This window comes from Macrotis lagotis, chromosome X (genome assembly GCF_037893015.1).
Source record: "Macrotis lagotis isolate mMagLag1 chromosome X, bilby.v1.9.chrom.fasta, whole genome shotgun sequence".
Classification (NCBI taxonomy): domain Eukaryota; kingdom Metazoa; phylum Chordata; class Mammalia; order Peramelemorphia; family Peramelidae; genus Macrotis; species Macrotis lagotis.
The window spans coordinates 202,726,374-202,739,823 of record NC_133666.1 but is presented as its reverse complement, the minus strand read 5'-3'; the positions used below and the strand labels follow the sequence as shown (position 1 = coordinate 202,739,823).

At 33.3% G+C, this 13,450-nt stretch overlaps 1 protein-coding gene across 1 annotated transcript in view; it reads left to right on the top strand.

Moving 5' to 3' along the window:
* FBXL17 (F-box and leucine rich repeat protein 17) overlaps positions 1-13,450 on the top strand; it is a 504,377-nt gene that overhangs the window by 134,823 nt on the left and 356,104 nt on the right. The window contains exon 5 of the mRNA XM_074207412.1: positions 3,412-3,519. Within this exon, the coding sequence (XP_074063513.1) occupies positions 3,412-3,519 (108 nt within the window). The remainder of the gene's footprint in view (positions 1-3,411; positions 3,520-13,450) is intronic.

Here is a 13,450-nt window from a genome sequence, read left to right as displayed (position 1 = left end):
TCATAACTGTGGTCCAGACAAGTTGGCTAATTGCTTTTTACTATACTTGATGTTCTGGCTGTAGTCTCAGCCCTGCTGTACAGGCTATCTCCCCAGACTGGGATACGTGATCACCTAGTCACTTCTTGAAGGAACTTAGCTTTCTTTAAGATCCATCTCCCATACTAGACCTCAAAGTCTTGACCTTGTTCATTGCTACCTCCCTCCCCCACAGGTCCTTTGTATATTTTTATTTACTGATCTGTTAAATTAGACCTAAAGTGTTGAATTTGGCAAGAAGGAACTCTTAGGCAACAATTTACTATTATCTGCTGATATCTTAGATTACCTTCCCATAGGTCTTCTAAGATACCCTAAGAAGGCTTGAGTGCAACTTCCAGATCTTCCATATTCTTCACAGATCCTGCCCTGAAGAAAGGTCCTACTGATAGCAGCCTTTGGGGATATGAGGAAGATTTGGGGAAGCAATGACCCTCTTCCCCCAGACTTCTTTTATCTCTTAAATTCTAGTTCCCATTTAAGGGTATTGCTGCTAAAGCTGTTATTCAAACTGTTATTTATACAAGGATGTTCTTAATAATACACTCTTTTTTTGTTTTCCTGTTTCCACATAATTAAAATTCAGTTGCAATAAATGCCCTTGAATTATCTTCTCATTTTGATTCTGTGTGTATAACTGGAACTTGTGCTAGTTGTAATAGAACCTGACCAAAGAATATCATATCTGTACATGTTTCGTCAAATAGAATTTAAGTTCCTTGTGGGCAGAGACCTTTTTTTTAATTTTTGGGTTATTTAGTTTGTTGCCTGTTTTTTTTATAGTAGCTGAGCCTAGCAAATAGTAGACACTTAAATGCTTATTGCTTAAATGAGTGAACTGTATTGTAGACCATTTAAGCTTAGAAAAATCCTAGCTTGCATTTCTATTCCCTAAACATCATGATGCTCTCGACATTTGAAAGTATGTTTAGCAGTGTGACTTTCAAGTTTCTACTTTTTAATTCTTATATTCTGAGTTTTGTTATGTAAACTGATTTTTTAAAATTATTTTCTTCTCTAATACAAAATGATATCTACTTAGATTCTTAGAAAATAGATTAAATTTGGATTTTTTTAGAAAGAAATGTTTTATAATGTGACTTAGAGGTAGTGCTTAAACTTTTGTCATGTTTTATTAATATGATTAAAAAAATTACTATCACTACTGTGATTGAGGTTAGGTGGTTGTTGTTGTTGTTGTTGTTGGATACTGACATACTGTTGTTGGAACTGTGAACTGATCTGACCATTTTGGAGAATAGTCTGTTATGATGCCCCAAAAGTTACAAAGCTGTCTATACCCTTTGACTCAATACCACTATTTACATCTGTTTTCCAAAACTATCAGGAAAATAGTAAAAGAACCAACATGTTCTAAAATACTTATAGCAGCTCTCTGTTGGGGAGGGAAGGTAAAAAGCTGGAAATTGAGGAAATACCCATCGACTGGGTAATGGCAAGACAAGTTCTGATATATGATTGTGAGGGAATACTATTGTGCTGTGAGAAAAAAATGAGCAAGTTGATTTTAGAAAAAAAAACATGAAAAGATTTATATGAAATAATGAAGAATGAAATGAGCAGAACCAAGAGAATGTGGCATTCAGTAACAGCAATTTTGTTTGAAGATAACTTTGAATGACTAAACTATTCTGCATATTAGAAATATTCAAATAAACTACAGTGAACCTATGAAAGAAGGTGTAATCCACTTCCAGAGAGAGAACTTAAAAATAGAAGGATGATTTTGATATTTATACATATCTGTGTCAAATGTTGACCTCTAGTGTGGGGTGGGGAGAGAAGGAGGGAGACTGTTCAGAACTTAAATTATAACTCTAAGTTACTTAATATAAAATAAATAATATATATATACTTATACATATTTGTATATACATATATAGAAGTAATAAACATATATATGTGTGTGTGCATGTATCTATCTATCTATCTCTATCTCTATCTATATCTATATCTATATCTATATATATATATATATGAATGTACCAAAGTATTCTTCTATACTATATACCTTATGCTTTCATTTCTAAGGTTTAAGTTACCCAGGATTTTAAGGTAGACTTAGCTAGTTAGTTATTATTAACAAAGTTTTAAGTAGCTTTTTCCCTTTTTTAGATCTAGTCTTAAAACATTTAATACATTTGAAAAAGATAAATCTTTATAGAGTATAGTCAAGATCATATGATATTAATTTATTTTAAAAGAGGAAGAAAATAACTGCCCTTCACAGCCACCAAGAAATGAGTTAAAATGCTTACATGGTTTGCAGTTTTAACTGTAAAAGGTTTCTCTGTGCAAGGAAAGAAAGAAATTTTATTCCCAGTAAAGCTAGGAAATAGGATTTTTCATAAGCTCTGGAGGGGTGAGCTTGGTAAGCTGTGGAGATACTTTGACCTGTCAAAAATTTATAACAATTTTAATTTTGTTATGAGTTCTATTTAAAGACTATTAAATATGAATATGTAAAAATAGTCTATTTTACATAGACCATGTGTTGGTTTACTTTTACAACTGATTATATTATTTCATTTCTGATTAAAATTCATATTTGGAAAAATATTCATCTTCCCTTGTGAAATTTCAAATATTCAACCCAGAAAAGATTAATTATTGTTAAAATATTAAAAACTTATTCTTAAAACATTTTCATAAATATAAGACATTATTGCAGGTTATTTTTGCCTTTGTTTTTGTGCACTCCCTGTGGTAGACTCTGATCTGTAATATTTCTGTATAGAATTATTTATATCCTCAGTACTCCTGAAACATTGTGGAATCAAACTCTTTCACATGTATATGTGTGTTACATAGATTAAAAGTACTATGCCTAGTTCCTCAGCCAAAGGCATATTCTTTCAAAACTTTACGGTCTTTTGCAACAGTGTAAAGAACTCTGGTTCTGTATAGAGAGGACTATGAGTCAAATTCTTCCTCAGAACTTACTGCTGGTAAGCAATATGTCCTTGGTCACATCGTTTAATCTCAGTTTGCCCTTTGAGACTATTACCTTTCAGAAGATGGTTGGTCATTACATCACTCAGAGCTCTTAATCCTTTCAAAGTTGTTTTTATAGTATAGTTGTTATATAAATTATTCTACTGGTTCTGCTCACTTTACTCTGCATCATCAGTTCATGCATAAAGTTTCTCTGAAAATGTTCTGTCATAATTTCCTGCAGCTCAAAAGTCTATTGTATTTGTATGCTGTAATTTGTTTAGCTATTTTCTAAATAGCTCTCCTGACTTGATTTTTAGTTTTTTGCATTGAATCTGAACATCTCCATTATTGGTGGGTAGTTGTTATACCTTAGTATGTCATCTTTAATAACTTTATTTTTTGTTTTTCACACAGGTGACGGATCAGTCAGTAAAAGCATTTGCTGAACACTGTCCTGAGCTACAGTATGTTGGTTTTATGGGTTGTTCTGTTACCTCAAAAGGAGTCATTCATCTAACCAAGGTAGGTGCATATTTGTTTCTTTGTCACTGGTGATTATCACTCAAGCTTTTAGCCTCAATAACATTAAATTAACTAGAATACATGGGAATCCTTTGTAAAAATAATATTTTAAGGTATTTCCTATTCATTTTAAAAAAAAGATTTTTTTAAAAGTTAACTTAAAATAAGTTTGTTTGTTTGTTTTTGGGGTTTGCAAGGCAATGGGGTTAATTGACTTGCCCAAGATGACACAACTAGGTGATTATTAAATATCTGAGACTGGATTTGAACTCAGGTCCTCCTGATTCTAAGGGTTAGTGCTCTATTCATTTTGCACTACCTAGCTGCCCTAATTTAAAATAAATTTTAAAAAGTAGTGTATTTTACTGATGACAAAGTTGTTCATTGTTCCAATCTAGTACTAATTTGGCTACTAATTCTGGGTATTGAATTGAAATTATACAAGAACAATGATTAAATTGTACATATAAGATGACTTAGTAATCATAAGATTGCATCTATGATCTAATTGTTCTACAAGCATTTATTATATACCAGATACTGTGCTTGCCTCTGGAGATAAAAGACAAAAATGAACCAAGTTTTACTCTCAGACATTTTACATTTTATTGAGAGATTTGACTTGTTTACATGTAACTATATTGAAAAAATATTTAAAATAAATTCCTGAACATTTTGTGCAGAGGAAAAGAACAAATTGGGGATCGGAAATACTTGAATTTGAAGGAATTCAACTTTGATAAGAGCACAGAGAAAGAGGGATCATATTCCAATTATGGAAGCCAGATGTGAGGAATAGCAAGTAGACCAGTGTATCAGGATCTAAGTTTATAAAGAAGAGACATGTATAAGTTTGCAAAGAGATGTGAAGTAAGACCCTGAAAGAGTTTAAATGCCAAATAGATCATATTTGTGATCTAACAGCAGTAGAGTGCCATTAAAGCAGTTTGAGCAAGGGACTGATAGGCTAGATTTGTTCTTTAAGAATAGAAAGTAAAAGACAGAAGAAACCAAAGACGCATAAATTAAAATAGCAGATTCTTAGGACCAAAGAAATGGAAATAAAAGTAGTTTTCCATTTTATTTAGAAATAAATGAAAATACGGTTGCCTATATAATGGGATATTAATTTGCATTAAGAATTGATGAATGTGGCTTTCCTTAAGACTCAACTTAAGCAACACCCCTCCAGATGTTCCCTTGTCTTTATAAATGCTAGTCCCCTACCCTCCAGGGCAACCTTCCATCCACCATTTTATACTGTTATGGACTGATTTATGTACATTTTTTCTTAGCATTAGAATCTAAGCTTCTTAAAGACCAGAATTGCCTTTACTTTTTCTTTGTGGCCCCAGTGCTCAGCATAGAGCCCAGCACATGTTAAGCACTTCTTTAATATCTTTTGTTTGATTGAGTTTTGGTGGATCAAGAGAAGATTTGTATGAATTGATACATAATGAAATAAATAGAATCAAAAGAGCAATGTATGCAGTGCTATAATAATGAAATGAAAAGATGAAAAAGAGAAAACCTGAACAAAGAAAAAATGGGAAAAAAATCATTAGCAGTTAAATTCTTAATTGAAAAATCAGTGAAAATTCCTAAAGCACAGATAAGGGAAAATAACTGTTGTATATATTGTCTGTTTGTTTTGGTATTTTTTTAAGGTTTTTTTGCAAGGAAAATGGGGTTAAGTGGCTTGCCCAAGGCCACACTACTAGGTAATTATTAAGTGTCTGAGGCTGGATTTGAACTCAGGTATTTCTGACTCAGGGGCTGGTGCTCTATCCACTGCATCACCTAGCCGCCTCTATATTGTCAGAGAAGGGTAACCATTGAGGATGTTTTCGTTTGGTTTTCTTTGTTGCAAAGGAGGATTCATGATGTATCAGAAGAGGAGGTTGTCTTTCTTTTTTTTTTTCCTCCAGGTATGACATGACTTATGAACAAAGGCATACATAAAATGTATTAGAAATAAGTGTTTTAAAAATGCATCATTTTGTATTCTAATTATGATACTTCAGCTTTTAGGGTATCTGTAATTTCATTTGTGTAGTAACATCCCACACTGTATATGAATTGTTACCCCTTTTTAACTTTAATAGATGGTCGCAGAGAGCTGTTGTGTTAAAAAAAAAATTATCCTTGACCAGACTCCAGTCATAAATCTCTGTGAACTTAGTTAGCTGGTTATCAGACAGCTGGCACACACACAGTACATAACCAGGGCCTTGTGTGAAACCTATCCAGCTTGGCAGCACCTGCCAAATCTTACTCTGCAGTGTCCTGGGCTTTGAGAACACAGTGTCACTTCCTGATTTGATCAATCATCAAAGTAGGATATTATTAAAGATATAATTATGATAGTGTGTGTGACTTGTGTCCTTTGAATGATGATGATGATAAATAACAATTTTATGTATTTTGCAAGTGGTTATCAGGAAGATTTAAGTCTAAATGGCTTCACAATTAATTGTCATTTAGATGATCCTGAAATGAAGTAGAGATTGGTTACTTAAGCCATTTTGCATGATCAGGAGAGACATATAAATACCATAAACCCCTAAATTGATAAATATACTTAGGGAATCCCAAATAATTAATATCTTTTAAGTTGATGAGTTGATTGAGTTTAGTGGATCAAGAGATTTATATGAATTGATACATAATGAAATAAACCGAATCAAAATTGCAATGTACACAGTGCTATAAATAATGAAATGAAAAGATGTATGTACCAGATCAATTAAGCCAGATTAGGTTCAGCAAGATTACATCCACATGCAATATATACCCACATGTCATGCCTTAGCAAACTCAGAAACATGCATTTTTCTGTAGACCATGCTTTCCATGCCATCTTTTCTGTTTTACAGAGTAAATTTATTGTTCACTAAAATAATTAAAAAATATTTCTCATCTTCTGTAAGAGAAAAATTGTTACTTGACAAATGTTAACTTGTAGGAAGTCTAAAATTAAAGTTCAGTTTTTTTCAATGTAATAATACTTGATAGTATAGAATGTAGAACACAACAGGAAGTAAAAACACAACACAGTAAAGCATATTAAAGAGTTAAGAATCAGATTTCAATTGATAATTACTTTTCTGCTATATCTGAAAAATTCTGTACTGTACATATGAACTGTGTTATTTTGGCCTAGAAAACCAATCCTTTGAATTGACATTACCATATGGAGGATGGAAAGACTGTTAGAGCAGTGCCAAAAAATACTGAGCAATAACAGATTTTTTTATTCCCATGTTTTTCCTACCAAAGCATTTTATTTTTGTTGTGAAATTGCTACTAAATGTTTGATCTCTCATGGAACAGTCACCTATTTATTTTTTATGGGGTTTTTTGCTCTTAATTTGTTGGCAGATGCATGTTTTTGTTTGTATCAAAAGAATTTTATAGAATGTGTTATGTATGATTTTAGATGAAAGAATTATAAACATTAGGATGACTCTATATATGGCCTTTTTATGATTGCTTGAAATTAATTGTTAAACACAAAAATAACATACAAATATAAGCATCTAGCCTTTTTGTCAGAATAGCTATGATAGCAGGTGTCTGTGTTGTTGATTAACTTTGTTTAGAAGATTTAGAAAAGTAGAAATTGTTTTGTTGGCTTCTTCCAGTTGGAAAAGGAGTGTATTGGGACTCATATCAAAGAGAATCACAGAGGTTTAAAGCAGTCCTGATGCTTGATGTCATAAAAATGATTCTTGCCATAGTATGAGTTTCTATCTCAGTCACTTCTGTGGAAAAGATGCAAGGATCCTCCCAATTACTATATGTTTATTCTGGTTAAAAAATCAGGCAGTAAGTTCAAACTTTAGCCTTCAGAAGTTTAATAGTCTAAGAATCTTTCATTTATATAGAACTTTTAAAAATCCCTTTCTTTCTGCATCTTGACTCCAGCTTTATCATTTACTAGTTATGAGACTTTAGGAAATTAATCTCTTTGGGTCTGTTTTTTTGATATGTAAAGCTTTTTGGGTGGGAAAATAGGGTTCAGCTAAATCATCTTTTAGTTCCCCCCTGATTCTAAAATTCTATGAATCTATAAATAATGTGCTTTTTAAAAGACCTTGAGCAGTCATCTAGTGCATCCCTTTGATAAATATTAGGAAAGCCTATCCCTGGTAAAAGTTTCTCTATAGATTTTCCTCATCACCAATTATTAGCTATTCAGTCAATCAACAAGCATTTTTAAAGCATCCATAGTCTTGTGCCAGACACTTGGGATATAAACATAAAGAGTGAAACATTACTAATCTCATGGAGTTACATTTTAGCAAAGAAATATTAACCTTATATATTGGTCTATACATAATGAGGGAAATAAATATAACTTTAGCTTGTTAAATTCAAGGTAATTAAGGATGGAGAACAATAGCAGTTGGGGGTGGGCAGTAGGAGTCCAGAAAGATTTCATTTGGAAAATGGAGATGGAGCTATATATCATACTGGTTGCTCTTTGTGGGCGGATGGAATTTTTTTGTTATCCCCATACTTAGCCCAATGTCTGACCCATGGTATCACTCTGACAAATATTTATTGATTGGTTGAAGAGGAAAAATTTATGAGGTCGACATGACAATATTCCAAGCATGAGATGACACAGAGATGGGAAGTTGGGGGTCCATTTTTGGGAAGCCTACTTGTACTGTATTTTCCAGTGTGTGTGTGTGTGGGGCGGGGGAGGCAAGTAATGTCCAATAAAGTAGGAGAGATAAATTGGGACCAGGTTGTGAAGTGCTTTAAAAGTTTTAGAGGAGTTTATATATTTAATCCTGGAGGCATAGGGAGTCCTTGGAGATGTTTGAGAAGAGTGACATGGACATATGGTCACTTAAGGAAAATTAATTTGGCAACAATGTGGGGCAGGATTTTAGATCTGAGTAGGAGTGGTTTGAAGTAGGGAGACTAATAGGAGATCATTGCAATAATTGAGGCCAAAGGTAATAAGGGCCTGAAATAAAGTGCTAAGTGTGTGACTAGACAGAAGTGGTTGGCTGTGACAAAACATCAAGGCAGAAACATTTGAAAGCTTCTTGGATGTTTGGATTAAGAGATAGAGAGGAAGAGGATACTAATATTAGAAACCTGAGAGGATAGTGGCATCTTGATAGACACAGGGAAGTGTGGAAGAGGCCTTGCTTTCCTTATCTAGAAAATAGGAGCTAAAATAGTATGTACTTCTCATGATTTGTCATGAAGATAAAGTAAGACTACATTTGTGAAGTGCTTTGCAAATCTTAAAGAGTGGCATTTTTTTGTTGTTGTTCTTGTTAGTTCTGTTTTGGGACATGGAATTTGATATGTCCAAAAAAGTCATTTTGGACCCAAAAGAATAGGGTTTGATACAAAGATTTTTGAGCTGTTTGCATAAATCTAATCATGACAGTTAAACCCATGAGAAGTAATGAGTAATCAATGTCAAATGATCTTCCTAAAGTACAAATTCAACCTTGTCATTTCCCTATCCATTCAGCCCCAGTTGCCTAGTGGGTCAAAGTACTAGATATTTCACCCCCAACTAACAGCATTTTCACTGACTGTTCCCCTTCCTTGAACTCTATCCTTTTTTATCTGCAACTCTTAGCTCCACTCCTTAAAATTGATACCTTCCCTTTGTGATTATTTCCAATTTATCCTGCAAATATCTTGTTTGCATATTGTCTCCACATTAGACTATGAAGCCCTTGTGAGTAGGGATGTTTTTTGCCTTTGTTTCTATCCCCAGTTATTATCACGTTACATAGCAGGCACATAATAAAAACTGGTTGTTGAGCTTGCTGGTACTAAAAGAAATACTATTAAGAAAAAAAACCAACTTTCAATTCATAGTATATCAGTAAAATTATCCATAATCAGGTTATTCAGTTTAACAGATCTATACTGTTTCTTGTATGTTATTTTTGCAGTGGTATATTAGGAGGACTAAATTCACTTTTAACAAAGACATTTAAATTATTGAATTAAAACAAAAACTTTTGTTTCTAGTATTTTCCCTCTGAACGAGGCATTAAGTATAATTAAATTACATTTAATTTAAATTAATTCTTTAATAGCATGTGAATTTTAATTTACTAATTCTGAAATGCAGTTTAAAAATAAAAATTAAGCAGATAATTTTTGTTTGTTTGTAGGTTTGTGCAAGGCAAATAGGGTTAAGTGGCTTGCCCAAGGCCACACAGCTAGGTAATTATTAAGTGTCTGAGACTGGATTTGAACCCAGGTACTCCTGACTCCAGGGCCGGTGCTTTATCCACTGCACCACCTAGCCACCCCTGAAGCAGATAATTTTGGTAGAGATACTAGAATTGTAGTTATACTGATTTAGGGGGAAAAAAAGCAGATCTCTGATGTCATATAGTATAACTCTAGTTCATTTTATAGTTCAGGAAATTGAGGTAAGCTTAGAGAGGTTAGCGGACTTGTCCCAAATCACAGTTAAATAATGAAGAGCTGGTATTCAGATCTAAATCTTCTTATTCACATCCAGGAAAATATAAAAATATAAAATGGTGAGTTATGAAACTAATCTGTTTATCACCTTCTCTTCCTATTTATCTATAGGCTGGAGCATAATGTTCCTGTTAGACTAGCTGCTAAGGAAGTGTTAGGTTCCTGCCAGTCAGCTTATCCTCACCCAGAGGTGGGAAACAAAGGAGACAAGTTCTCCAAGATCTCCGTTTATTGAACCAAATACAAGGGCTTAGTATCCTTCTTCCCCCGTTCCCCCCCCCCCATCCCTGGTCCACCCCCAGTCCCTGGTCCACTCCCACTCCTGTGGCACTCTACAATCAACCAGTAAAACAAGGCTCTGGTGCTAGAGGACACCAGGTGATGAAAGTTTACAGTACTCCCACACACACAAGACAGGTCCTTACCCTGGAGAATAAGAGCAATTTTTTAGTTGTCAAAGATTTTATTTTTAATCAGTAGACCAAAGGAAGAAAGCATTCTTTTTTATAATTGTGGGAGAAGCTATTGTTAAAGGTCATATAAATAGTATTCAATTAAACTAGATGTTTAAGTGACCTTTACCAAAATTATAAAATCTCAGATTTGGAAGGAATCTTCTATCTAGTTCTGTCTATACTTGAGAAAGTATTCTCTTTACAATCTTCATTTTACCTCTGTCTGGCAACCCATTGCCATAAACCCATTGCTTCATTTGTCACCTTTGTACAAACAGATAACTCCCCAAAAAAACTCTGTCTCTAATTACAATTTCTGAAGCCCCATATTTCCAGACATCTGCTGAACAGTTCCTGTTAGCTATCACAGATACTGACCAGACAGCAAAAATGCCTTTAAATTTCATTTAAATGGATATAGTGAAATATTTTTAAATGTGCATAGTGCCATATATGTAATTGACATTTAGTAAGTTTGAATAATTATAGATTGAGGTACTTGATTTTATGTTTGTTCTAATGAACTTATTTCCTTTTTTACTTTTTTTTTGCATTTCATCAACTCTATTAATTATCCTGATCTCTATTCTGCAATCCTATCAGAATTTCAAATATCAAAATCTTAGAACTTTAGCTCTAGACAAGAACTGGGAAATGAAAAAAATTGAGACCCACAAAGGAAAATTATGGGAGGAAAAGTGGTACAGGGGAAAGTTGGAGGACTTGTCTTCAAGGCCCACCTCTGAAACTCATTACTTGCATAACTTTGGCAAGTTACTTAATCTCCTTGTCTCTTCATTAGATTTGACTTATGAGCTGCCTTCTAACTATTTCTCTATGGTCCTATGATTAAATTCTCATCTTTTAACTACCAGTCTTTACTTGATTCCACAATTTTCTAATATTGCAGGAGATTACAGTATTTGGGAACTCTTACTTGTGCCTCCAAAAGAGAAATCCCTTTGTAAAAAATCTGTATTTTTAAAAAATTATTTTAGTTCAAATATAATTATTACAGTGATAGATAATAAAAACAAAATACTATGCATTTATAAAGAAAACATTGATGATAAAGGATGATATAGGATGATGTTTCTCTGATTTGGCTTCTTTTTAAAGCCTTTTCAGAAAAAACATATTTGTTTAATGATTCATCTTTAAACTGCAGGTGATTTTTTTTTAAGTTTTGTGAAATGTAATGGGAATAACTCTGGTCTTGAAGCTAAACACTTTGGTTTGGATTTCTATAACTTATTAGCTCTTTATCCTTGGATAAATCACTATAAGTCAGACTAGTCTAATTTTTAATGAGGATAAGTATATTTGTTTTACCTACCTCACAGGTTGCTAGGAAAGAACTTTCAAACCCTAGAGTTAATTTAGAAAGTTCTGTGTATACATGAGCTTTCATTAGTTGGTATTACAGAGTGATGTTTGTTGGGTAAACATGACAAATCAACTTTATTCCTCAGAGATTTAAGTACTGATCTCAATATTGAAGGTGGAGAATATTGGCAAATAAATTAGATTTATATTCCATTAGATTATAAGCTTCTAGAGGGCTTCCTTTTATATTTCCAGGGTTTAGCTTAGTTCCTGACACATAGTAGACACTTAATAGACATTTATTGATTGATAATTGAAATACATTCCTATCGGGGCATATTAAGAAAATATTTCTTAAAATGTTACATGAATACATTATTTTAAAGATTTTATGATTGCAAATTGTGACTTCCATTCTGTATAAAGTTTTTTAAATCTACAACAGATTAAATATATAATATATCATGCCTGAAAAAGCCTAGGAATCAAGATGACCAGGGTCTAGGTCTTGCCTATATATTTATTATATATGTTAGTTGTGTGTAACTGCATAAATCATTTAGTCTTTTTTTGTTCCTAGCCTACTCTCTAATACTAATAATACTGATACTACTACTACTACTGCTACTGCTACTACTACTACTGCTACTACTACTACTACTACTACTACTAATAATAATAATAATAATGAGTTCCTGGTATGCTTGATAAAAAGGGTTTCCATATCAGGAGTTAACCTCCGCAGGTCCTATGTGCTATTCCATCTCATAGAGACAGCTGGGTGATATGTGAATAGAGTGCTAGGTCTAGAATCAGGGAGTTCTGAGTTCCAGTTTGACCTCACTTATTTACTAGTTGTATAACTTTGGGCAGATCTCTTAACCAGTGTTTACCTCGGTTTCTTCAGTTGTAAAATGGGCTTGATAACACCTATCAAAATTGTTGGAAGAATCAATATAGATAAATTCATAAAGCAGTTAGCACAGTGACTGGCATGTCGCAGATGCTTATATAAAATGCTCATTCCCTTTTTATCTGACAAAATGATATGCATATGAATAATTCCCATGAAATTAAATTTTTAAAAATGCTTTTTAATGAAGACTGTCATTAATTTTTATCTAATTCCCTTGCTTCCTTGTCCTAACCCTACTTATACCTATTCCAGTGTGAACAAGCAAGACAACCATATTTACCCCTCTAATTAATTTTTCTTTCATTTCCCAAAGTGGGTGTTGCAAACCTTCTCTTTCAGACTTCTGACACATTCTCCACTTTACCCTTTTAGCTGAGTATTTCCCCTTTTATTTAACAGAGCAAATGAGTCCATTTTTCTGAGCCCCCTCTTCTCTACATCTTACATCTCTATGTCCTCTTAACATCATCTGTCATTCTCTCCTTTCCTAGTCACAGATGATGAAGAAGCCCTTTTCCTTACTAAGTAAAGGTATTTTTACATGTATACTTGATCCTGACCCATCTTGATTTCTCCATTTTATTGCTTCCAAAGTCATGCCTTCTCTCCATAATCTTTCCTTATCACCTGGGTTCTTCCCTTGTTGCTTATGAACAAACATTCCAAAATTTACCCTATCCAAAATTTACCCTACCCTTCTTAAGAAGTCCTAATTAGACCCTTAAGCTATTTGTTGCTCTTTGTTTCTCCTTCT